We start from the raw sequence: 23,330 nt of genomic DNA, 5'->3' as shown, positions 1-23,330 counted from the left end.
TTGGAAAACCAACAGTAATACTGTCCCAAATTCTGAGTTCCTAAGTAGTGTGTAATTACATTAGTTTATTAGTGGTCTATTCAATAAGCCTTGGATGGAGATAAAGTTTACAGAGATAAAGTACCAGCCAATCAGCTCATAACTGTCATTTTCAAACACAGCCTGTGACATGACAGTTGGGAGCTGATGGGCTGGTACTTTATCTCCGTCTTCTTTAGCCAGGAATTAGTAAATAGACCGCTAATTAGTCTCCAGCTGTTGAAATGGAAGCTTCAGTAAAAATGTTTGCTTGCCCGAGACCTCATGATGAAAATAAGTACAACGGACAATGAAGGCCAGATATCTTATTTAATATAGAACACATCTTTCAAAATATTGATCACCCTCTTTTACTGATGCCAAAAAAGTTTTTAGAAATGAGAAGGTGACGGAGTCCGTCAAGGCTTCCCTGCCATTTTGGGGGTCAACAAGGTGGTTTATAATCAGAATACAGAACTTTTAGAACCACAATATCGCCAATGACTGTAGCGGGTCTGTAGGACGCACTGAAAAGAAGAAGAAGGTTTGTAACAAATCCGAACAAAACTCCTGGACAGAGACGTGACGTGAGCCGGGGGAGGGATTGGGGGATTCCAGTCCACGCTGGTTATCGTCGTCTTACAGTACTTGTGCTTTCTGTGATCAACAACAAACGTCTGCCCAGAGAGTAACACATCGCTAGCACGTGTTAGCAACAGATTCAGCTACTAATACACATCGCACAGGAAAGATTAGGACACGTTTGTTAGGCTCCTGGTATAAAGTTGCGTAGGCGACTCATACTGTACACTTCAGGCCACCAAGCGGGAGTCACCGCTTAGCGCTGCCCAGTCCATGGCGAAGCCTCTTCCTTGGGATTTGGTTAAAGCTTCATATCACCAAGTACCTCGCCCACCGTCAGCCTCGTAATGACAAATACAAAAATAAAATGACAGTTTCCACAATTGTAGAAACGGGTGCAAACATTTCATAACGAAAGTAACTCGGGGACGTTTCCCCATTTGTGAGCGATCACAAGTCTATTTACAAAACGAAAAACTTCTCCAAATAAAAACATTAGCTGTGTGTAAACGCCAAGGTTCTCATCGCTTATGGCAAAAAAAAAAAAAAAAAACATAGAATGAACAATATCCGTCCAGCCCGCAGGAAACGGGAGTGTAAGACACGGGTTGCCGGCCTCCGGTGAGCCACATAGACACTGGGACGGGTCCTCTTGTTTACTCGCAGGCCAGTTTACTATCAAAGCTGGACAGTGCTATGGCGAAGGCTTGCAGGGCACACATGGGGTAATTGTAGTCCATTGTAAACACGTCTTCTGCCACCCGGCCAAACTGCATGACGATGTAATCCGCTGCAACACAGACACAACACCGTGATAAACACCCAGAACCACATAAAGACAGCGCTAAAGTGTAATAACAAAATCCCGCAGCATTATCATCGTCGTACTGTACAGACATTAGAGGGTAAAAAAGATCGATCGAGTCTGAATTTTTACGTACAAAATATCAGTTTTAATATTGTTTTATTTGTTGTAAACTCCACATATAGACTATTGGCTGAATTCAATTAGCCACGAAAAGCCGTTTTCGTGGTAAAAACTTGATTTACCGTGAATTGCGAAAAGCGCCCATTTAATTGTAGGTGAAAACCAGTGACATGCGGTGGGGTGAGACAGGTGGGGCAGAGCCTCTCCTGCCATACTAACCTATTCGCCAGCGTTTTGACTACAGTATACAAAGTATATAAAAAATACAAAGAATATATCATAAATATCTTCTTTGTATTATACTAATAATTTCTATAGTCAAAACTCTGGAGTAAAAAGTCTATGACAGGTGAGCCTTCCTTTCCTGCACATATCTCATCAAAACTCAGAAAATTTCCAACAGTATATACTGCTGCACCTGTGTATAATGCCCACATGTATATACTGAAGCACGTGTATAATGCCCACATGTATATACCGCCGCACCTGTGTATAATGCTCACATGTATATACCGCTGCACCTGTGTATAATGCCCACATGTATATACCGCTGCACCTGTGTATAATGCCCACATGTATATACCGCTGCACCTGTGTATAATGCCCTCATGCATATACCGTTGCACCTGTGTATAATGCCCACATGTATATACTGCCGCACCTGTGTATAATGCCCACATGTATATACTGCTGCAACTGTGTATAATGCCCACATGTAGATACCGCTGCACCTGTGTATAATGCCCATATGTATATACCGCTGCACCTGTGTATAATGCCCACATGTAAATACTGCTGCACCTGTGTATAATGCCCACATGTATATAGTGCTGTACCTGTGTATAATGCCCACATGTATATACTGCTGCACCTGTGTATAATGCCCACATGTATATACTGCAGCACCTGTGTATAATGCCCACATGTATATACTGCTGCACCTGTGTATAATGCCCACATGTATATACTGCTGCACCTGTGCATAATGCCCACATGTATATACTGCTGCACCTGTGTATAATGCCCACATGTATATACTGCTGCACCTGTGTATAATGCCCACATGTATATACTGCTGCACCAGTGTATAATGCCCACATGTATATACTGCTGCACCTGTGTATAATGCCCACATGTATATACTGCTGCACCTGTGTATAATGCCCACATGTATATACTGCTGCACCTGTGTATAATGCCCACATGTATATACTGCTGCACCTGTGTATAATGCCCACATGTATATACTGCTGCACCTGTGTATAATGCCCACATGAACCCTTTGACTCATATATTGGCCCAGATTTATCAAGCCTTGGAGAGTGATAAATTGCATGGTGATAACGTACCAGCCAATCAGCTCCTAACTGTCATTTTTCAAACACAGCCTGTGACATAGAAATTAGGAGCTGTTTGGTTGGTACTTTATCACCGTGCTATGTATCACTCTCCAAGGCTTGATAAATGGGGCCCATTGTGTGTAAATCTGGCTCTGGTAGTAGCCGGTGCCTCCCCAGACATTTACCTCACCGCACATCCCTGGTGAAAATGGATTCACAGTAATTTTCAAGCGAATTTCAATTCACCACCTCTGAGCAGATGAAAAGTTGGGAAAAATCCCTATTTTAAGTTAAAAATGTCGGGATTTGGTTCAGAACCCCTGGGACACCTCCTGAATGACTAATTAATCACTTTGAAGTCTTTAATTCTTTTTAATTGGCCAATAATGACATGTCATTTGAAAAGTGATGGAAATTGGGGTACAAGGTATGGAACAGGTATATTGGGGTGCATTATACCCATTTTTATGTACCCCGGATTTAATTTTAGCACTTATTTTAATAGCTTTCTATAATTTTTTTAATAAAAAAATAAATAAATAAATGCATATAACAGCCATTTGACCCAATTTAAGTACCAGAAATACTTTTATTATAACCGATAATTAACTTTTATACTGTTATCCAATGTTAGTTTAGCTTTTTTTGGGAGTACAAGCAGATTTACCCAATTTCTAACTTTTCAGTTTCTGCAACAAATTTTGCGGTAGTCCCGTTTTCGCAAACTTGCAATTGAGTAAATGAATCGCGGGAGCGTGCATACCCGCAAAAAAACTGTTTTTATGGCAAAAAAGCAGCGAAAACGGCAACCGTGGTAGATTACAGCGATTTTGCGGCTAACTGAATTTGGCTCTATTTCCTCTTTAAAAGTGAGACTGTTCAAATGTGGAGACAGTTAGGGGGCAATTCAGTTTGGCAGGACACGCCGTGCAAATATCCACCATATATGGTACCTGCAACCTTGTTAGTTATCCTGCAAAACTCTATGGGGTGCCAGTAAAAACGTGGCGATGTTGCCGTCTGCGATGAGCTGCTGTAGAACGGAGTGTAGTGACTATAACGTGGCGCAGTCCAAAATTCAAATAGAGGAACCACACCAACTGCCAGTGAGTCGCAGCTGGCGATTATTGGCAGTGTTTGGGGTGGCAGTGGGTGTGGCTCCCCGATTTAAATTTTGGACTGAGCTGCAGCCTCACCTCTGGAGCCGCCACTAATCACGTTCAACTGATTCTCCCCCAGATAGCGGGAATGTGGAAATGTCCGGACATCAATGACATCAATAGACAGATTAAAAATACGCTAGTGCAATATAAGGAACTGCCTGCTAGTGTGATGGGGCTCATTCGTTACACACTTACTGTAATCAGGTCCGGATCTAGGCCTTGTGGCGCCCTGGGTGAAAAAATAGGGGCGTGGCTTCGGAGAAGGGGCGTGGTCAGTTATGCCCCCTGTAGCTGTGCCCTCAGCAGTTGTGACCCCAGTACTGTGTCCCCTGTACTGTGCCCCCAATACAGTGCCCCCAGTACTGTGCCCCCAATACAGTGCCCAGGGCCGGTTCTACACCTTGTGGCGCCCAGTGCGAAACTTTCCACTGGCACCCCCCCCGGTAAAACAGTTTGTGCGCGCCGCAGGCGCGCGCCCAAAAATAAAATAGGAGCGTGGCCACAGTTATGCCCCCAGATTTGCCCCAAGTAGTTGTGCAAATCTACTGGGGGCAAAGCAATAGCGGGTACAGCTACTGGCAAAGCAACAAGCGACGGGGCACAACTAATGGGGGCACAGCTACAGGGGGCATATCTACTGGGGGAGTAGATATGCCCCCTGTAGCTGTGCCCCCATTAGTTGTGCCCCGTCGCTTGTTGCTTTGCCAGTAGCTGTACCCGCTATTGCTTTGCCCCCAGTAGATTTGCCCCAGTAGTTGTGTCCCCTGTAGTTGTGCCCTCTGCTGCTGTGCCCCCTGTATTTGTGCCCTCTGCTGCTGTGCCCCCTGTATATGTCCCTCTGCTGCATGCCCCCTGGAGTTGTGCCCTCTGCTGCTGTGCCCCCTGCCGCTGAAAAAACACACACACAAAAAACAAGCAATACTTACCACTGCTTCCCGACCGCCGCCGCCGCTGCTGCTCCGTCTCTTGCCTCCCGCGGCTCCTCTCTATGGACGTCTCTCCCATAGCAGCGCCGCACAGACACTAGAGGTCAATACTGACCTCTAGTGTCTGTCACTGGAGCCGGCTGCAGCGGACGCCCACACAGCCCACGGCGTCCGCTGCAGCCTGGGAGCGGGTAGGCGGCGGTGCCTGCGGGGTGACTGCGGCTGCGCCCCCAGGCTGCAGCGCCCCGGGCGCAGGCACTGCTTGCCCGCACCAAGGGCCGCTCCTGACTGTGCCCCCAATAGCGCTGATCACCCCAAAAAATAAAATAAATACAAAAATACTCACAATCCCCGCTCTTGCTTCCTGACAGCTGCTGTCCTCCGTCTCCGGCCGCCGGCGCCGCTCCTCGGATCTATGGGAGAGACGTCATGACGTCTCTCCCATAGCACAGCATAGACACTAGAGGTCAATTATGACCCCTAGCGTCTATGTGCCGGTCCCACAATGCCGTGCGGTGCGCAATGCCGTCATCGTGCACCGCACAGCACCGGGGGGCATCACCAAAAGCGGATCTTGCCACGGCGGCGGCACCCTCCGGAAGGCGGCATCCCGGGCAAAAATCCTGCGTGCCCGTAGCAAGATCCGCTGTGGGCAAATACAGGTTAAGACGCGGGGGGCACTCAGACGCATGCGATAAGAGTTTTGTGTGACATGACCTATAAATGGCTGATAGGTCACATCTTGTTCCCCCTGTGCAGACAGTTTCTGTAATATTTCACTCTCCAAAAATAGAAAAGGGTTTTACTAGACGCAGAAATGTTTCTGCTTCTCCCCAAACACTTACGGTCATTGTCGTGAATGATCTGGAAATTCTTTACAGAAGCCTGTGTGACCCGGCCGTGGAAGTTTAAGACGTAGGACTGGGTGTCGTCGTTCCAGACGGGCGTTTTATTGTGCAGCTCTATGACGCTCTCCGTGTTTTTGTTCTGCCATCGAGAGAGTAACGTTTCGTGCTCCTGCAACAAGATTTCACAATGAATCACTGGTCTCGATAGATCCTCATAGGCAATGTGCAGCTTAGAAAAGTCATAAAGACTAATGGGCCCAGCTACCTTCATTATCAAAAAAAGAAAAAAATCATATTTATGCCCCTTAACTAGATAAGGTGGAGTGTTAGAGCAGGACCCTCGTTCCTTTAATTATGACCAGATCTACAAAGAAATAAGGTTCAAAAAGGGTTGAGATTACCTAAAGGATAAAAAAAAGGAGGGCGGACTAGATGGGCCAAGTGGTTCTTATCTGCCGTCAAATTCTATGTTTCTATCTACGATCAGCAGATGGTGGGTTTACACTTTTAATTTCTCCAAATTTCACCACTATAGGAAGATATTCTGCACCTTCCACTAAATGTTTCTAACTGAAGCAACTAACATCTTCTGGTATAAGTATGGTTTTCATGCAACTTGTGGGCAAATAAATAAAAACAGGAATTTTTTACTCACCGAAAAATCAATTTCTCCAAGTCCATCTGAGGGACATTGGTAGATGATGGGTTAAGTGGGGAGGCTGAGTATTAAGCACTCAACAGTTAACTCTACTGAGGCTGAACCTCCCTCCCCCCCCCTCCCACACACACACTAACTACAATCGCCTCTTACATCCCCCCTAGCAGTACAGTTATTTATATAACATAGCCTAATGAGGAACCCAGTGTCCCCCAGGTGGACTCAGGAGAATAGATTTTTATGGTGAGTTAAAAGTCCTGTTTCCAGTATTGCCTATCTGGGGTACCTTGGTAGATAATAGGACTTCCCAAAGCAAGCCTAAAGGCCCGTACACACTGGCCGATATATCGGCCGTTCTCTTGAACGACCGATATATCGCGGGTCCGTCGGCCAGTGTGTACGGCTGATACGTCTGTGAACTCCGTCGTTCACAGACGTATCGCGTCGGCCCCGCAGCACAGCCGACGGCCAATATATCTACCGATATATTGGCACGTTGCTGTGTGTGTACGGCGGTTGGCCGACCGCCCGTACACATGCTGTGGCGGTCGGCGGTGATTGACAGCTGAACTGGGTGGGCGTGTACACACGCCCGCCCAGTTCATGACGTCAATCCCCGACGGATCGGGCAGTGTGTATGCACAGCACACTGCCCGATCCGTCCATAGATATATCTGCAGATCAATTGATCTGCAGATATATCTTTCCAGTGTGTACCTTAAGACAGGGGAAGAAGAGGGAGGAGGAAAGGGGGGAAGGGTCCAGCAATGTCATGTGCAAATCCTGCTTCTTTAAAATTGTAACATTTTGTAAAAGTGTGCACAGAGGACCACTTGTGAGCATCAAACATAAACTAGCAAACTGCGAAAAGAAGCTGTTCGATCCAATAAATATTCAGTGCAATCACGACATCCAGAAGATGAAGAGAAGAATCAGCATTAGAAGCTCTAGACTGTCGAAAAGCCTCCTGGTTGAGGTGGAAACTGGAAACCACCTTTAGTTGAAAAGGAGATTTATGGTAGACTTACCATGGTCAAATCTCTTTCTGCGAGGTACACTGGGTTCCACAGAGAACACATCGGGGTGTTGAGATGGATATTGATCCAGAGGCACCAACAGGCTAAAGCTTTAGACTGTCCCAGGATGCATTGCGGGGCCTCGTCTATAACCCCGCCTCCAGGCACTGTGAGCTCAGTTTTGTTAACCAGTCCAATGCAGAAGCAGGTGAAAGAGAAGACAGATGTTAGTCACATAGAACCACGTTCTCACGACAGGAGAAGGGACTAGCGGCTAATGCCATACAAACCCAAAGAAGCCCTGTAGAACCCAGTGTACCTCGCAGAAAGAGATTTAACCATGGTAAGTCTACCATAAATCTCCTTTTCTGCAGCGGGGTACACTGTGTTCCACAGGGAATACATAGCGGATATCCTATAGCAGTTCCTCAAGGGAGGGGACGCACCTTAGGGGGTATGAGAACCCGGCGACCAAAGGAATCATCCTGGGAGGCGGAAGTATCAAAGGCACAGAACCTAAAAAACGTGTTCGCTGAGGACCACGTATCTGTCTTGCACATATGTTCTGCAGGCACGCCACGACGGGCCGCCCAATAGGGTCCAACAGACCGAGTAGAATGAGCTTTAATAGCAGTAGGAGCTGGAAGTCCAGCCTGTGCATAAGCTTGTGCAATCACCATTCTAATCAATCTGTCCAAGGTTTGGTTATTCTCAGGCCAGCCACGTTTGTTGAAACCAAACAGTTCGAAGACGGTATCTGACCTCCTAACAGAGGCAGCCCTCTCCACATAAATACGGAGAGCCCGTACCACATCCAAAGACCGTTCTTTGGAGGACAATTCGGAAGAGATTAAGGCTGGAACCACAATCTCTTGATTAAGGTGAAAAGATGACACCACCTTAGATAAATAACCAGGGCGTGTTCTAAGAACTGCTCCGTCACAATGAAATATCAAAAAGGGTGGACGACAGGACAATGCGCCTAAGTCTGACATCCTTCTAGCAGAGGCAGAAGCCAACAGAAACAGCACCTTGGCTGTGAACCATTTAAGGTCCACTGACTCAAGAAGTTCAAATGGAGACTCTTGCAGGGCATTCAAGACAACAGACAAATCCCATGGAGCCACAGGAGGGACATAGGGAGGCTGAATCCGCAGTACACCCTGAGTGAATGTATGAACATCAGGTACAGATGGGTCCTCCGTTATCTTGGCTGACTGAGGCGTTAGTCGCGATCAGGCATACGCAGCATGCCTGGGCGCAAGAAGGTGCGCCTAGTCGAAGGGAGGCGCACAGAGCGTTTGGCGTTACCTTTGAGTGTAATACCTAAGATCATCCACCAGATGTCGCTTTTTAAAATCACCAATGCGCATGCGTGTGCTCTCCATTAAAATACAATACTGAACTACAGCGTAAGAACTACTTTACTGGTGCGTCTCATTACGCTACATTATGCTACAGTATGTCATACAGTATATAACAGTATATACAGTACAGATGCAAATAGTACAGCATATACAGCATATACAGATGCAAACGAACATGTTACAGATACAGTATGGCCTATTGATGTTAGGGATATGTGAGCGTCCAAATCCCGTAGTATTAAGTATAATGGGGAGAGATAAAAGCTCCTCCCTAAGTTCCTGGATGCCAAATCACTGTATACTTTATACAGACGCAAATGAACTTGTTAAAACACTTGTGTATGCAGACGCAACTAATGTGTGAAAGAAATAATATAGCTCATTGACTATACAGTATGTACAGTGCACTAAATGAGCGTCCGAGTCCCCTAACGGCATAAACGAACCCCAATGGGAAGAAATCGCTCTTTGCAGTACTTTACACATGAACTTGTGAATCTTACATGCAGTGTCGTGGGCTAGTGAAGAAGGCTCCCGCCTGTCACGCTGAGAGTCTCGGGTTCGATTCCCAAAGTGCCAATCTTTTTTTTTTGTGTGTGTGTTCCCGTGACGTTCACTTTATTATTATTTTTTTTTTCCTGTGTAATCCATTGTAAAACATTCAATGGAAGGGTGCACACAGGTTTCACACAAATCGGGGTAAATTTGCAGGAGTGACTCATTCGCTATCTAACATACACAGTTGTAATGAGCACCTGTACCAGTAAATATAAATTAGTGTATTCTGACGCAACTAACTCTTCAAGCAACACAGTACTGTAGATCAACAGCATTAGAGAATCTGTGTTGTGAAAATCTGTGTTGTACTTAATGAGAAGGGTTCACTGCTACTATACCATTTACACATCTATAGTATCAATGTGACTGCAGTTCTCTATGTGATTTTATATAAACAATTTTTTTTTTAACTCTCTCCATCTGACCATTGGTCACCATCTGTGTATACAGTATGCAGTACAGCACTGTATATTAACATTACAGTCATCACTGACCATTTGCCTGAGCTTGTAGATCAATCCGCTGCTATTCGATCTAAAGTGCTGGATTAGTGGAGCATTAGCCAACCAGTGGTGGAGATGTGTATTGCATGCTGGTATCTAATCGCGCCTCAATGCGCCTGTCCGTGATTAAACTCATCAACCTAAGCTATCGCCTTGGCGTGACTAAACCTCTGTGTAGGCGCAGATAGAGCCAAGATGACGGAGGACCCATCTGTATAGATGCAATTTTTCTCTGAAACCACACCAACAAGGCAGATATGTGAACCTTGAGTTCTTAAATCCTAAATCCAGGCCTTGTTGCAAAAAAGCCAGAAGTCTGGAAGTACTAAATTTGGAAGCATGGTAATTCTTCGCAGCACACCAGGTGAAGTAAGAATTCCAGACCCTATAATAAATCCGTGAAAAAGCCGGTTTGCGGGCCTTCAGCATAGTTTGGATAACCGCCTTGGAGAATCCTTTGGCCCTCAGGAGTGAAGCTTCAAGAGCCACGCCGTCAAAGCCAATCCGGCCAGGTCCGGGTAGACACAAGGGCACTGAATGAGGAGGTCTGGACGTTGAGGAAGCAGAAGTGGACGCTCTATCAATAGACTCTGCAAGCCTGAGAACCAATGCCATATTGCTTGAACTTCCATAGTACCCTGGGCAGAAGTGACACTGGAGGGAACACGTAGGGCAGCCAAAAGCTCAATGGAATTGCCAGTGCATCCACGACCGCTGCTTGAGGATCCCTTGTTCTTGATCCGAAGACCGGAACTTTGTGATTGTGTCATGACGCCATCAGGTCTACATCTGGTAGACCCCACTTGTCCACTAGGAGTTGAAAGACGTCCTGATGAAGACTCCACTCTCCGGCGTGTATGTCCTGACGACTGAGGAAATCCGCTTCCCAGTTGAGGACTGCCGGAATGAACACTGCTGATATTGCTGGCAGATGGCGTTCCGTCCAACAAAGGATTTTTGACACTTCCATCATTGCCATGCGGCTTCGAGTGCCGCCTTGATGGTTTATGTATGCCACTGTGGTAGCATTGTCTTATTGTACTTGAACAGGCCTGTTCTGTATCAGAGGCAGGGCAAGAGTCAAAGCATTGAACACTGCCCGCAATTCCAGAATGTTTATCGGGAGGAGAGATTCCTCCTTGGTCCGCCGACCCTGGAGAGAGTGTTGCACCAGCACCGCACCCCAACCCCTCAGACTGGCGTCCGTAATCAGTAGGACCAAGTTGGGGATCCAGAAGGGTCGGACCCTGCTCAACTGCTGGTCCTGTAGCCGTCCAGCTCAGTGACAGATGAACCTCCGGAGTCAAGGAGATCATTTGAGACCTGATACGATGAGGCAGGCCATCCCACTTGGAAAAGATTAACCTTTGTAGAGGGCGGGAATGAAATTGAGAATACTCTATGATGTCTAAGCCAACACCATGAGGCCTAGTACTTGCATCGCCGAGTGTATAGACACTCTTGGGTGGGAGAGGAAGTATCCGATCCTGTCCTGAAGTTTCAGGACTTTCTCGGAAGACAGAAACAGTCTTTGGCTGTGTGTGTCCAGCTGTGCCCCCAGGTGCACCATGCTCCGAGCAGGGACCAGCGAGGACTTCTTCCAGTTGACGAGCCACCCGTGGGCTTGTAGGAAGTGTGCCGTCATTTGCAGATGACTGAGAAGGACATCTTGGGAGTTCACCGGGATCAGCAAGTCGTCCAAATACGGCAGGATCCTGATTCCCTGATGACGCAGATGAACCGTCATCATGGCCATAACCTTGGTGAAGATCCAAGGGGCCATGGCCAGTCCTGACGGCAGAGCCTGGAACTGATAATGAAGGTTGCCAATAGCAAACCGCAGATATTGCTAATGCAATATGGCAATAGGTATATGCAGATAGGCATCTTGTATATCCAGGGATACCATATAATCTCCGGGTTCCATGGCCAGTACAATCGAGCGCAGCGTTTCCATACGGAACTTGGACACTCTCACAAATTTGTTCAGTGATTTGAGGTCAAGAATAGGCCGGAAAGACCCTTTGGTTTTCGGGACTAGAAACAGGGTCGAGTAGTATCCTCCGCCTCTCTGGGAAAGGGGTACTGGCACCACCACTCCCGTATACAGGAGGGAACGCACAACCTGGTGCAGAGCTTGCGTCTTCAACGGGTCAGAAGGAATAACCGTTGTGCAGAACTGGCAAGGGGGACGTCTCTTGAAAGAGACTGCATACCCGCGAGAGACGACTTCTCGCACCCATGCGTTTGAAGTGGTCTTTAACCAGACCTGGGTGAACTGCAGAAGTCGGCCTCCCACCCTGGGATGCCCCAAGGGAAGGCCCGCCCTGTCATGCAGCAGACTTGTCTTGTTTGTAAGCAGGGTGACGGGCGGCCCAGGATTGTTTTGTTTTGGACTTAGTGGTTTTAGGAGCACGAGCTTGTCTCGGATATGTCTAACCTTTTACTTTCCCTTGTGGCCGAAAGGAATGAAAAGTGGCACTCTTTGCCTTCTGTGCAGAAGGATTGGTATTCAGGAGAAATGCAGTCTTAGCAGCCGCTAAGTCAGTCATGGTCTTATTCATATCTTCCCCAAATAGGATGTCTCCCTTAAAAGGAAGTACCTCTAAGGTCTTTTTGGAGTCCAGGTCCACCTTCCATGACCTCTACCACATAATTCGGCGAGCCAGGATGGACATAGTCGACGCCTTGTCCGCCATTACACCTGCCTCAGAGGACGCCTCCTGAATATAGTTGGAGGCGGTGGTAATATGAGACAGATATTGTCTGGCAGTGTCAGATATATCCTGAGGCAGCTCATTCTTTATTGCCTGAACCCATGCTTCAATTCCTTTTGCGGCCCAGGAGGCTGCTATAGTGGGTCTATGTACAGCACCTGTAAGGGAGTAAATAGACTTCAGGCATCCCACCACACGCTTATCTGTTGGTTACTTCAGTGAGGTGACAGTGGTGACACCACAAGCTGGGTGACATGGTGAATTTTTCCACTTGTCACACAACTCAGCAGGAAGTGGAAAACGAGCTAGCATCTTTTTAAACAGGGAGAATTTCTTTCCTGGAGAAGACCAGGGTTCATGACGTATGTCTACTAAATGGTCAGAATGCTGTAAGACTACTTTAGCTACCTTCTGACGTTTAAACTTATCAGGTTTCTTAGATGCAGTAGTGGGATCTACATTATCATCGATTTGTAGAATCAGCTTAAGAGCCTCCAATAGGACAGAGACATCAACCTGAATTGTAGGTTCCTCGTCAGAAGCAACTGTATAAGTGTCTGACTGATCAGTATATTCCCCATCCGAAGTATCATCTTAGATACTAGTGGATTGTGAGGAAGCGTTCCGCTTAGATGACCCCTTGACCCCAGAGGGACGTGGGGTAAATTTATGTCTAACCAACGATTGATTCAATTGTTGTATCTAGGTAGACAGAGTATCCGCCCAGGGCGGATTTACCACAGGGACAATATGTGGCTGCAATGGCACAGGAGAACCCATAGGGGGCGTAAGGCATGTCACAAGCGTATTAAGCATAGTAGAGAACACCGCCCAAGGTGGCTCCTGATTGGTTACAGGACCTGCGGACTGACTGGGAGATGTATGGCACATATTACACAGACCATCATACAAAGCTTCCCCCTCAGGCAAATCCCTGGCGCCTGTGCTGCATGATACAGGAGCGTCCATGGATTTCCCGCCCTTTGTGTTAGGCATTTTAATGAATGTAACCGCAGAGCGTATGAGTATGATACAGCCAGAGTACAATACCTGCGAATAAATCCCCTAGTATGTGAAATCGTACACAGTACACAACATCAGCGTCTAAATCCGGTACTATGTGACTGCGTACACAGTACACAACACCAGCGAATAAATCCGGTATGATGTGACTACGTACACCTTACACAACACCAGCGTCTAAATCCGGTACTACACAACACCAGCGAATAAATCCAGTATGATGTGACTGAGTACACAGTAGAATACACTTAACGGTAAATACTGTGCAGCACTATATATGAGACCCTGACATACCTAGTTCTAGGGTACGGAATACAGTGATAGATACAGCTGGGATACACTGAAAGTGAAATCCACAGGGCAGATACAGGCACACACAGCCACAGTGACAATGCAGATCATTATTTTAGTCAGACAGTAAAACTACACTGTACTAAGCCGGACAAAGTGTTTTGAATGAGGTCTATTCTGATCGAGGGGGTGGCGGGGGGATGGCGGGGCACTGCATATGTATACACATATATAGTACCCCATTATTGTGACATTAATCATTTAAAAGTATGAAGAGGCTTCATATTTCATGTTACTGCATGTTGATTTCCTGTAATCCCGAAAACTTTATTATGGTTTGTCACAATGATTTGGAATTGGAATATTGATGCTTCAATAAAAAAATAAAAAAAAATAGTAAATATATATATATATATATATATATATAACAATGCACGGTCCGAGACCAGATGTATATATCAGAATACTCGTACAATATATTCTGGTAGAGGTACACTTGTTCTTAACTAACACTGTCTTAAAATGACATGTAGAATACTTAAGTGTGTAAAATTCACAGCGCTGATGAATCAGGCGGATTTACAGAGGCCTATGAGAAGATGGCGCCCAGTGTCTCAGTCAGGGAGTGAGGGACAGTGTGAGGCAGCTCCAGGGCGGGAACACCAGCAGCAGATGGCGCCCGGAGCTGGGGAAGGGGCTACAGGTCAAGCGCCTTTTCCCGTATGCTGGTCCTCACCACCGGGTACCATGGAGCCTTATTAAAGTGGATATTTTACTATCCAACCTGTGCTCCCATGCCGTGGATGATATAGTGTGGTTCCTGCTCTGTCACAGTATCCACGCAAGCGTTGCTGTTCGTCTCCTTAAACTGCAACCAGAACGCGATTTAATGATAGGTCCCGTCTGGGGGACCCTCTTACCTCCTCCCATAGTAGCAGCCACGCAATCCAGGAGAGCGTCTGCGGTGGTGTGCCTAGGAACCGGAGCGCCTCCGCTGCAAGTACCTGGGAACAGAACCAGCGGGAGTTTGCGCCGCTGCCGCTGGGGAAGTGATGTAGCCACAGCATAGTATGTCACACTGACATATGAAGTGCTGTAGACCTTGAAGTCTTCTAAAAAGCTTTTTCAGGGCTGCCTAGCGCAGCCCCCCTGTTAAGTGACCTGCTTCATGCAGGCACTAACTCTAAAACTGAGCTCACAGTGCCTGGAGGCGGGGTTATAGAGGAGGCCCAAGATCCATCTCTACACCACGATGTATTCCCTGTGGAACACCGTGTACCCCGCTGCAGAAAGGACGGATTTGAATGCAAAACCAGTTTGTTGTGTGAAGAATTAACAGCAGAACCTACAAGGAAAAGCAGCCAACTCAGAGACCCTCCTAGCTGAAGCTGTATTCAGCAACAAAGAAACTCTCCATGTAAGCCACCACAAGACTACAGGACTTTAAGGACACTCAAACGAGGACCCCGGCAAAGCCTCCAGGACCAAATTCAGATTCCAAGGCAGAACATTTGGAGGCTGAATTTGAACCATGAACTACATGAAAGTCTGAACCGCTGGCAGCTAAAGTTAAATGCATCTGAAACGGAATAGATAATGCTGAAACTTGTCCCTTTATAAATGAAAGATGAAGACCAACAATCAGGAAGGATAGGAGAGAGGCAAGTGAAACTGAGAGAAAGAAATGCCCCGCCGTTCACAGCAACCAATGTATGCATTGCAGACCCTAAGATAGATAGCCAAAGTAGAGGGCTTATGCGCCTTAATCATGGTTTAGACCTGCCGCCTTTCTGAATGCTCTGGATTTTGAAATCTGGATCTAGAACATCATTTGATGGGGTGCTCATTATGCCAGGTGAACCATGTGCCACCTTAAAAAGTCAGCCTCCCAATTGTCCACCCATGGGATGAAAATGGACGAGATAACTGGGACAAACTTCTTAGCAAACTTCATGATAGCAGAGGTCTCCACCATGGTCTGATTCTGCTGATTGCTATATGCCACAGCCATGGCATTGTCCAAATGGGTCTGGAGAGGATGGTCCAAAAAGACTGCTCTCAAAACTGATTACTAGCACTCTCTGGACAGGTAAGGATTATGAAGCCACTAAAGGGGGTGTGCCATGTAATAAGGGACAGCTTGAAGAACTGCTTGTTGAATTTTGGATCCAGTCTGACCGACAGAACAGATCTGGTGATGGAGACCTCTGGAATACTACCACGCCAATGGAATGGCTTAGAAGGAAGCCATCATCTTCCTCAGTAGCTGCATGCACCTCAGGATGGACACCCAATGCAAGTGCAACAAGTAAATTTTCCATGGACTGTAGGGACGCAATCTGGTCTTCTGGGAAAAATACCTGTTGACAATCCGTGTTGAAGGGCATTCACAAAAAGACCATCCACTGGTACAGCACCAGCCTAGACTTTGGAAATTGAAGATGTAGAGAACCTTAGGCAAACTGGAAACGTTTGTGATCCCCAATCGTATAGGAACGTGTAAATAGGCAATGACGTCCCATTATGCTATGAATTCCCTGTCCTTCATCAAAGTGATGACAGAGTACAATGACTCCACTTTGATTTGTCCCACCTGAAGATGAAGGTTCAACCCCTTGAGGATTAGCTGAAAAGATGATTTTTTTAACCAGAAAAAATTTGGAGTAAACCCCCAAAATCTTATTTTTCTGTGAAACTAGAACATTAACTCTGGATGCCAGCAGTGAAAACCTCTTCTGACAGGGTCTCCTGGAAGGAAGGTAGCAAAACATTGGTGTGGTCAAGGACAGGCTAGGTCTAGGATGTACCCTCACAATATAATACCCTTGACCCACACATATGTGAGAAGACAGGCCTCCAACACCGGAGTCCCGGAACAGACCTGTAGATCCTTATGCTGTGGGCTTGTCCCTTGGCTTAGGACTAGAGCGTTTGGTCACCATAGACATGTGGGCCCTGATATAATGCCTTCTGTAGACCACAGACTGTCCCTGAAAGATGGAACCTGAACCCACCCCAGGAAGCATAAGAGAACAAAACCTAGGAGATTTAGCCTTGGAGAGCAATACTGGAAGATAAGGGCTTCTATTTCCTGTAGCTTGCAAAATTATACTGTCCACTTCTAGACCAAACAGCAACTCAGCCACAAAGGGATTCACTTCCTGAGTTTTCTTAGACTCCAGATCTGCCTACCATGACCTCACCATAAGGATCATCCGGTAGAGACTGCCAAAGTTGACATACCTGAAAGCAAAGAGGCTGCATCCAGGGATATGTAACCTATGTAAATAGAGGCCTGCTATGTATTATCTAGCAAGAAGAAGGAGCTCTGGTGCATCCAAACCACAGTCATGCCCTCTGAAAGCTGGTCTATCCAGGTCTACAAGATCTTGTGTGCCCAGGCCAAAGCCAGGCCTGAAACCAACCCTAGGATAGTCCTTGCAAGAGAAAATAATGATTTAAGAACAGCCTCACTCTTACGGTCAGTGGAATTAGTGGAACTGGTAGTAGGAATAATGGTTGCTCTGAGAGCCATATTTGCTACCGTGAAAGGATAAGTAAACTTGAAACCCAGCAGAACTTTGCACTTTTTGTCAGCAAGGTTTCTCCCAGGACAGCCTTCTACCAGTGCTGTGAACCCCACTCCGCCGGCACACTGAGCCCCAACAAGGTGGCTGAGATGCCTGTGTAGACTAACAAAAACAGGTAACTAGAAATAAAATGAAAATAAATCCTCATGTGCCATCTGCATGCCTACTCCATAGGTACTACAGTAAAAACTGAATTGCCATTGGAGGTGTGAGGGTTAAGAGGGGGTGGAGGGAGTTTAGGCCTCAACAGATTTAATTATTTACTGCCTACTCCTCAGCCTTCCCATTTGACCACCAATGTCCCCCAGATAGGATGTAGGAAGACTGTAGTAAAGGCATACCTCCCAACATGACCCTCTCCAGGAGGAACAGAACGCCTCTGGACTTTTCTCTTCATTTAAGATTGCTGTCACTTGTGTTGAACAGGTTAATTGATAAGAAAGGTGTTTCAGCACAGGTGATGGCAATCATACAGTAAGAGAGAAGTCCAGGAGCAGAGCATCGTGTCCCTCCTGGAGAGGGTCATGTTGGGAGGTATGGTAAAGGTGTGGTGATAGTGTAACAAGAGTTTTGGTCCATGGAATGTTCCAGTCACAGTCACAATACATTTGATATAAGTAAATAAAATGAAACATATTGTATTTAATATTGAATAATATTTTGCATAATCTTTATTAATCTAATATTAGTGAAGAACCATGACGCGGCTAGAAGTAAGCCTGCATTACACCCTCTATACAGTGACCGTACTTACATTACGTGGTCTTATAGAAACTCTTTCATGATCCATATTCATCCCAGGAATAATTACACTCATTTTCCGTGGTCCCTTAAAGCCTAATACATTGGTTTCCTAATGCAACAAGATAAATAAATAAGAAGGGTATGGATTTATTTCCATGTGTTACAGACTGAAACAATTAAATAAAACTGTTTAATTTTACAACATTGTTGTTAGCCTGTTTCTTAATGAGCTACCACAATTTTTGTTTTCATTTCCAAGATATCACCAGAAACATTCCTACACTGACCACTAGAGGCCGCTATAACCTGTGTTTTGACGGTATCCGGTCTCTAGGTCGACCACACTTTAGGTCGACCTAGAAGATGTCGACGTAGAAACCCTGTCGACCTAGTTACTGTCGACCAATAATGGTCGACCTAGACACTGTCGACCCTCCATACCACACCCGTTCTGACTCTAGTGAAATATTTTGCTGAGTATATATAATTACTATGATAATGGGATTCTGATTACTTTACTGTGCAAAATTAACCAACATGTTTAGTGTCATAGGGGGTCATTCCGACCCGATCGCAGGATGCACTTCTTCGCAGTGGTGCGATCGGGTCGGAACTGCACATGTGCGGCGTGCGCATTGCAACGACGCCGGGATCGAGGAAAGTGGTCGCAGCGGCGACTGCAAGAAGATTGACAGGAGGAAGGCGTGTCGGGGGGCATCAACTGACCGTTTTCCAGGAGTGGTCCAGCGAACGCAGGCGTGTCCAGGCGTTTTGATGGCGGATGTCTGACGTCAAATCCGGGACCTGCATCGCTGAATCCGTCGCAAATGTTAAGTAAGTCTAGGGCTGGTCTTGTTTTACGTGAAACTTTTTTAGCATAGCACCTGCACAAGCATTCGCAGCCCTGCTATGGTAAAATACACTCCCAGATAGGCGGCGTCGGGTTGATCGCACGAGCAGCAAAAAGTTGCTACGTGCGAACAACTCGGAATGACCCCCATAGTTCTGTGTCATAGTTTTATTTGGTTTCCTATCCAGTGGGTTGATAGTTTAAAACGGCAAGAGAAATAAAATGTTGCCGGTTTAAAACTATCAGTGAAATCCGCTGACACACCGCGCTTAAGTAAATCTACCCCAGGTGTCTACTGTTTATAATATAATCTTTTAAATAGTGATTTTAAACCTTTGTACATCAACCTGTTATAACTCTAGAACCAGTTACATAACATCACCCTTAACAACAGACCTAGGCCCAGATTTATCAAACCTTGAAGAGTGATAAATTGTACAGTGATAAAGTGCCAACCAATCAGCTCCTAACTGTCATTTTTCAAACACAGCCTGTGACATGGCAGTGAGGAACTGATTGGCTGGTATTTATCACCGTGCAATGTATCACTCTCCAAGGCTTGATAAATCTGGCCTTAAACGTAAAACACATCAAGCACTTTGCTGCAATCCACCCACAACAACTGCTCCAGAATACAAGTAATTCAAGTTTCGGTACCAATCACTGAATTGACCCTGGAGAGATACAGAATTTGCTGTCGGCGTGATCTGTATCACTCTGTTATATGAACTGACCCCGGATCGCAGCCAAACACCAGAAAGAACATGAAGCCGTTATACACGGCTATTAATCTTTATGACGCACTTACATAGCAGATGGCTGCGAGTTCCTGCCGCAGATTGCTGGCCTCTAAACTCGAGGACGTTTTCACTGGATTTACCCCGTTGTCGTAGACTGTAAACTTTGTGCCCATCAGGTTTGACCTGTAAGAAATTAAGGGGGGAAAAAAATGCAATGAGATGGGGCAAAGTGCTTGGTTGAGCGCCAATGACACTGAGTGAATTGCCATTGCTGTCTATGCAATTGAGGCCAGCCAATCATGAGCAGCTGCAGTTTAGGGCCAAGTGACCAGTGTAACAGGTATCGGACAGGAAGAAGAACCATCATCCGAGTAATGACGTCTTTCCCTGAACCACAGGAATGGATGGTTCCCACAAGAGAGGGTGAATACACCAGAACGGGTTACCGCAAATGGGGCAGAAATTGAGTCCGGTTAGGAACAGTTATTTAACAAAATGACCCAATGGGATCACAATGCAACAGACATCTGACTAGTGGAGACTCAGGGACATTCAGAGGAACACCTGCGCTACTGTGTGATAAGCTAGAACCCTAGGTATAAGATTTTGCTATACTGTTTGTTTAGTAACAGCGCTAATATGGCACTACAATGGCAGGAGTCCCCAATGGTGTTGGTGTCTATCAATCTATATAACAAACTCTAGTTGGCCTGACCCGAGACCAACATGTGCAGTGGAAGTGGCCGTGGCTCCCCTTCAACGCCACCGGCTCACACACCGCGGGAAACACTGGGGCAGATGTATTAACCTGGAGAAGGCATAAGGAAGTGATAAACCAGTGATAAGTGCAAGGTGATAACACATCAACCAATCAGCTCCAATATGCTACACAGGGTACACAGCCGATCATTGCTGAGCTATGGATTTAACGAAGAATCCATTCGCATGGGCGATCGCAAGGAGATTGACAGGAAGAAGGCGTTTGTGGGTGTCAACTGACCATTTTCTGGGAGTGTTTGGAAAAACGCTGGCGTGTCCAGGCGTTTGCAGGGCGGGTGTCTGACGTCAATTCCGGGACCAAAAAGACTGAAGTGATCGCAAGGGCTGAGTAAGTCCAGAGCTACTCAGAAACTGCACAAAATGTTTTTGCACAGCTCGGCTGCACAGGCGTTCGCACACTTGCAAAGCGAAAATACACTCCCCCATGGGCAGCGACTATACGTTTGCACGGCTGCTAAAAGTAGCTAGCGAGCGATCAACTCGGAATGAGGGCCAAAATACAGCTGTAGCATTAGTGTAACTTCTCAGTACCGCTGCACATAAAGACACAGTCACGGCGAGATTTGCATCTACCTCGGAATGAGCACCATTGATCTTAATAAGAAAACATTTACTTAATGATACGTGAAACGATATCCACTTATATCTGATTTCAACCGAAAAATACTAAAGCTATAGATCCACATTACCTGCATTATACCTATCTGAACTCTGTAAGATTATATAATACATAACAAAAACAAATGAGTCAACCAATCTTCTATTTTCATGTTGCATTTGGCACATCTGCCATTTGTCTTTCTTGTAAACGCCAGTTCTACCTGAGCAGTCTACATTACAGGTAGGCATCCTGCAGCTCTCCAGATGGAATGCTGGGACCTATAGTTCCACAGCTGCTCCCGAGCACCCTAAGCCCGATCTACAACAAGAAGCCTTGAGTTAAGACAATGCTATTTATTCTGGTGTACACCAATTTCTGCCCCTTATCCATGGAATCCAAACCTCAAGAGATCACTAGACTGGTCCCTGCAGATTCCAATATCTTTTAGGTCAAACCAAAATGCTTATTTTCCTGTGTTTCAATACTGTTTTACTCTGAGTTGCGTGGTCTCGGCCCCACTGGAGAATACGCAGTGATTTACATAGATATTTATGTGTGAGCAGGTTTTGCATCGGTTTGGTTTATCGAATTTAATCTTACCGAAGTTTGCCGATGAAACTTTCTCCTCCTCGAGAGAGGTCAGTTGGATCTATCGAAATGAGGTAATTGGACGTTTTACTCTTCTTACGTTTCCTGCCGGCCAACAGGAATACCTGAAAATGTCCAATATTCCACATTCAATCACAATGCAATGATTTTAATATCACTTTGCATATTACGTATAATGTCATTAATCGTCATTTTAGGAACACTACTAATCACTATTTGGCTTAATGGCAGGGGGATGCAGTCAATTTACCTCCAAATCCCGACAGCAATTGACCGACGGTCAAAATCCTAAATCCCGACATGGACAAAATACCGACATTTAAAATACCGACAAGGTCAAAATACCGACATGTAAAATGCAGACAGGGCAAAATGCCGACATGATTTTTTCATGATTTTTTCATTGAAACTGAATACTTTACCATCCCAGTGGACCTGGAGGAGGAATATAATAGTGGGAGGGGGAATATAATAGTGTGCCAAGCGCAGCGAGGCACCGTGCCCGAAGCATGCCGAGCGCAGCGAGCCATACGAGGGGATGCGGTACACTTATATGGTGTCCTTGTCGACCTATGTCGACATACAAACAAAAAAAACTCAATGAAAACCGCATGTCAGTATTTTGACATGTTGGCATTTTACATGTTGGTATTTTGACCTTGTCGGTATTTTAAATGTCGGTATTTTGTCCATGTCTGGATTTTGACCGTCGGTCAATTGCTGTCGGAATTGCTGTTGGGATTTCGACCGTCGGGATTTTGATTGGAGGTATTTCATACCGATCCCAATGGCAGGTGTATGATAATCGTCACATTCCAAAACATTTAATACAAAACAATCAATGATGTCACTGGGAATATCCCCTGCATGACAGATCACAACTGAGAATCTTAGAAGGAAGGTTCAGCCAGCAATGCAGGAAAGGATTCTTTACAGTAAGAGGAGTAGAGATGTGTAATGTGCTCCTGACCATCAGTGCATTGGATTCTGTGTTAGTCATAATTCCCAGTAATAACAGATTTCCTGACACATATCAGTAACTTTATATGCTGTTGAATTTCATTTTGACCTTTTTACCGTCCTCCCGCTCCAGATGGAGGTAATATGTCGGGTACATGCCCCTGTCCATTCCCTTCTTGTCTCTTGTGATTCTGCACTTAATGGTGACTCCCTGCGGAGCTGGTCTCATGGAAAATTCCTCCAAGTCCTCAACGTCAACAGATGGTTCGTTAGTTGGCGGGCTGGGGGCTGAGGCGGTCTCCTGCAGGAACATGGTAATCCCATAAATAAATGCCAGCGACCAATCACAGAATCATATACCATAGAAGGCCAAGCTCATAAATGGTATGGTCCTCTGAATAGCTTGGTGGCTTCCAGAATGATCGTTAGAGTAATTATTCCTGCTTGGCCTTTATATGTAGTATTAGGTGGTTTATGGCATGAAGATGAGGATTATAAATGCATAGTACTGTATAACA

At 45.9% G+C, this 23,330-nt stretch overlaps 1 protein-coding gene across 3 annotated transcripts in view; it reads right to left on the bottom strand.

Moving 5' to 3' along the window:
• Window positions 1-334: 334 nt before the first annotated feature.
• TUB (TUB bipartite transcription factor) overlaps window positions 335-23,330 on the bottom strand; it is a 274,530-nt gene continuing 251,534 nt past the window's right edge. For all 3 annotated transcript variants that reach the window (XM_063946485.1, XM_063946487.1, XM_063946486.1), the window contains 6 exons: window positions 22,922-23,113; window positions 21,844-21,956; window positions 19,931-20,045; window positions 18,283-18,381; window positions 5,803-5,974; window positions 335-1,390 (listed from right to left, as the gene is read on the bottom strand). In XM_063946485.1, coding sequence (XP_063802555.1) covers window positions 1,257-1,390; window positions 5,803-5,974; window positions 18,283-18,381; window positions 19,931-20,045; window positions 21,844-21,956; window positions 22,922-23,113 — 825 coding nt within the window. In that variant the 3' untranslated portion in view covers window positions 335-1,256. The remainder of the gene's footprint in view (window positions 1,391-5,802; window positions 5,975-18,282; window positions 18,382-19,930; window positions 20,046-21,843; window positions 21,957-22,921; window positions 23,114-23,330) is intronic.

This window comes from Pseudophryne corroboree, chromosome 11, assembly GCF_028390025.1.
Source record: "Pseudophryne corroboree isolate aPseCor3 chromosome 11, aPseCor3.hap2, whole genome shotgun sequence".
Classification (NCBI taxonomy): domain Eukaryota; kingdom Metazoa; phylum Chordata; class Amphibia; order Anura; family Myobatrachidae; genus Pseudophryne; species Pseudophryne corroboree.
This window is presented reverse-complemented; position numbering and strand designations above follow the sequence as displayed.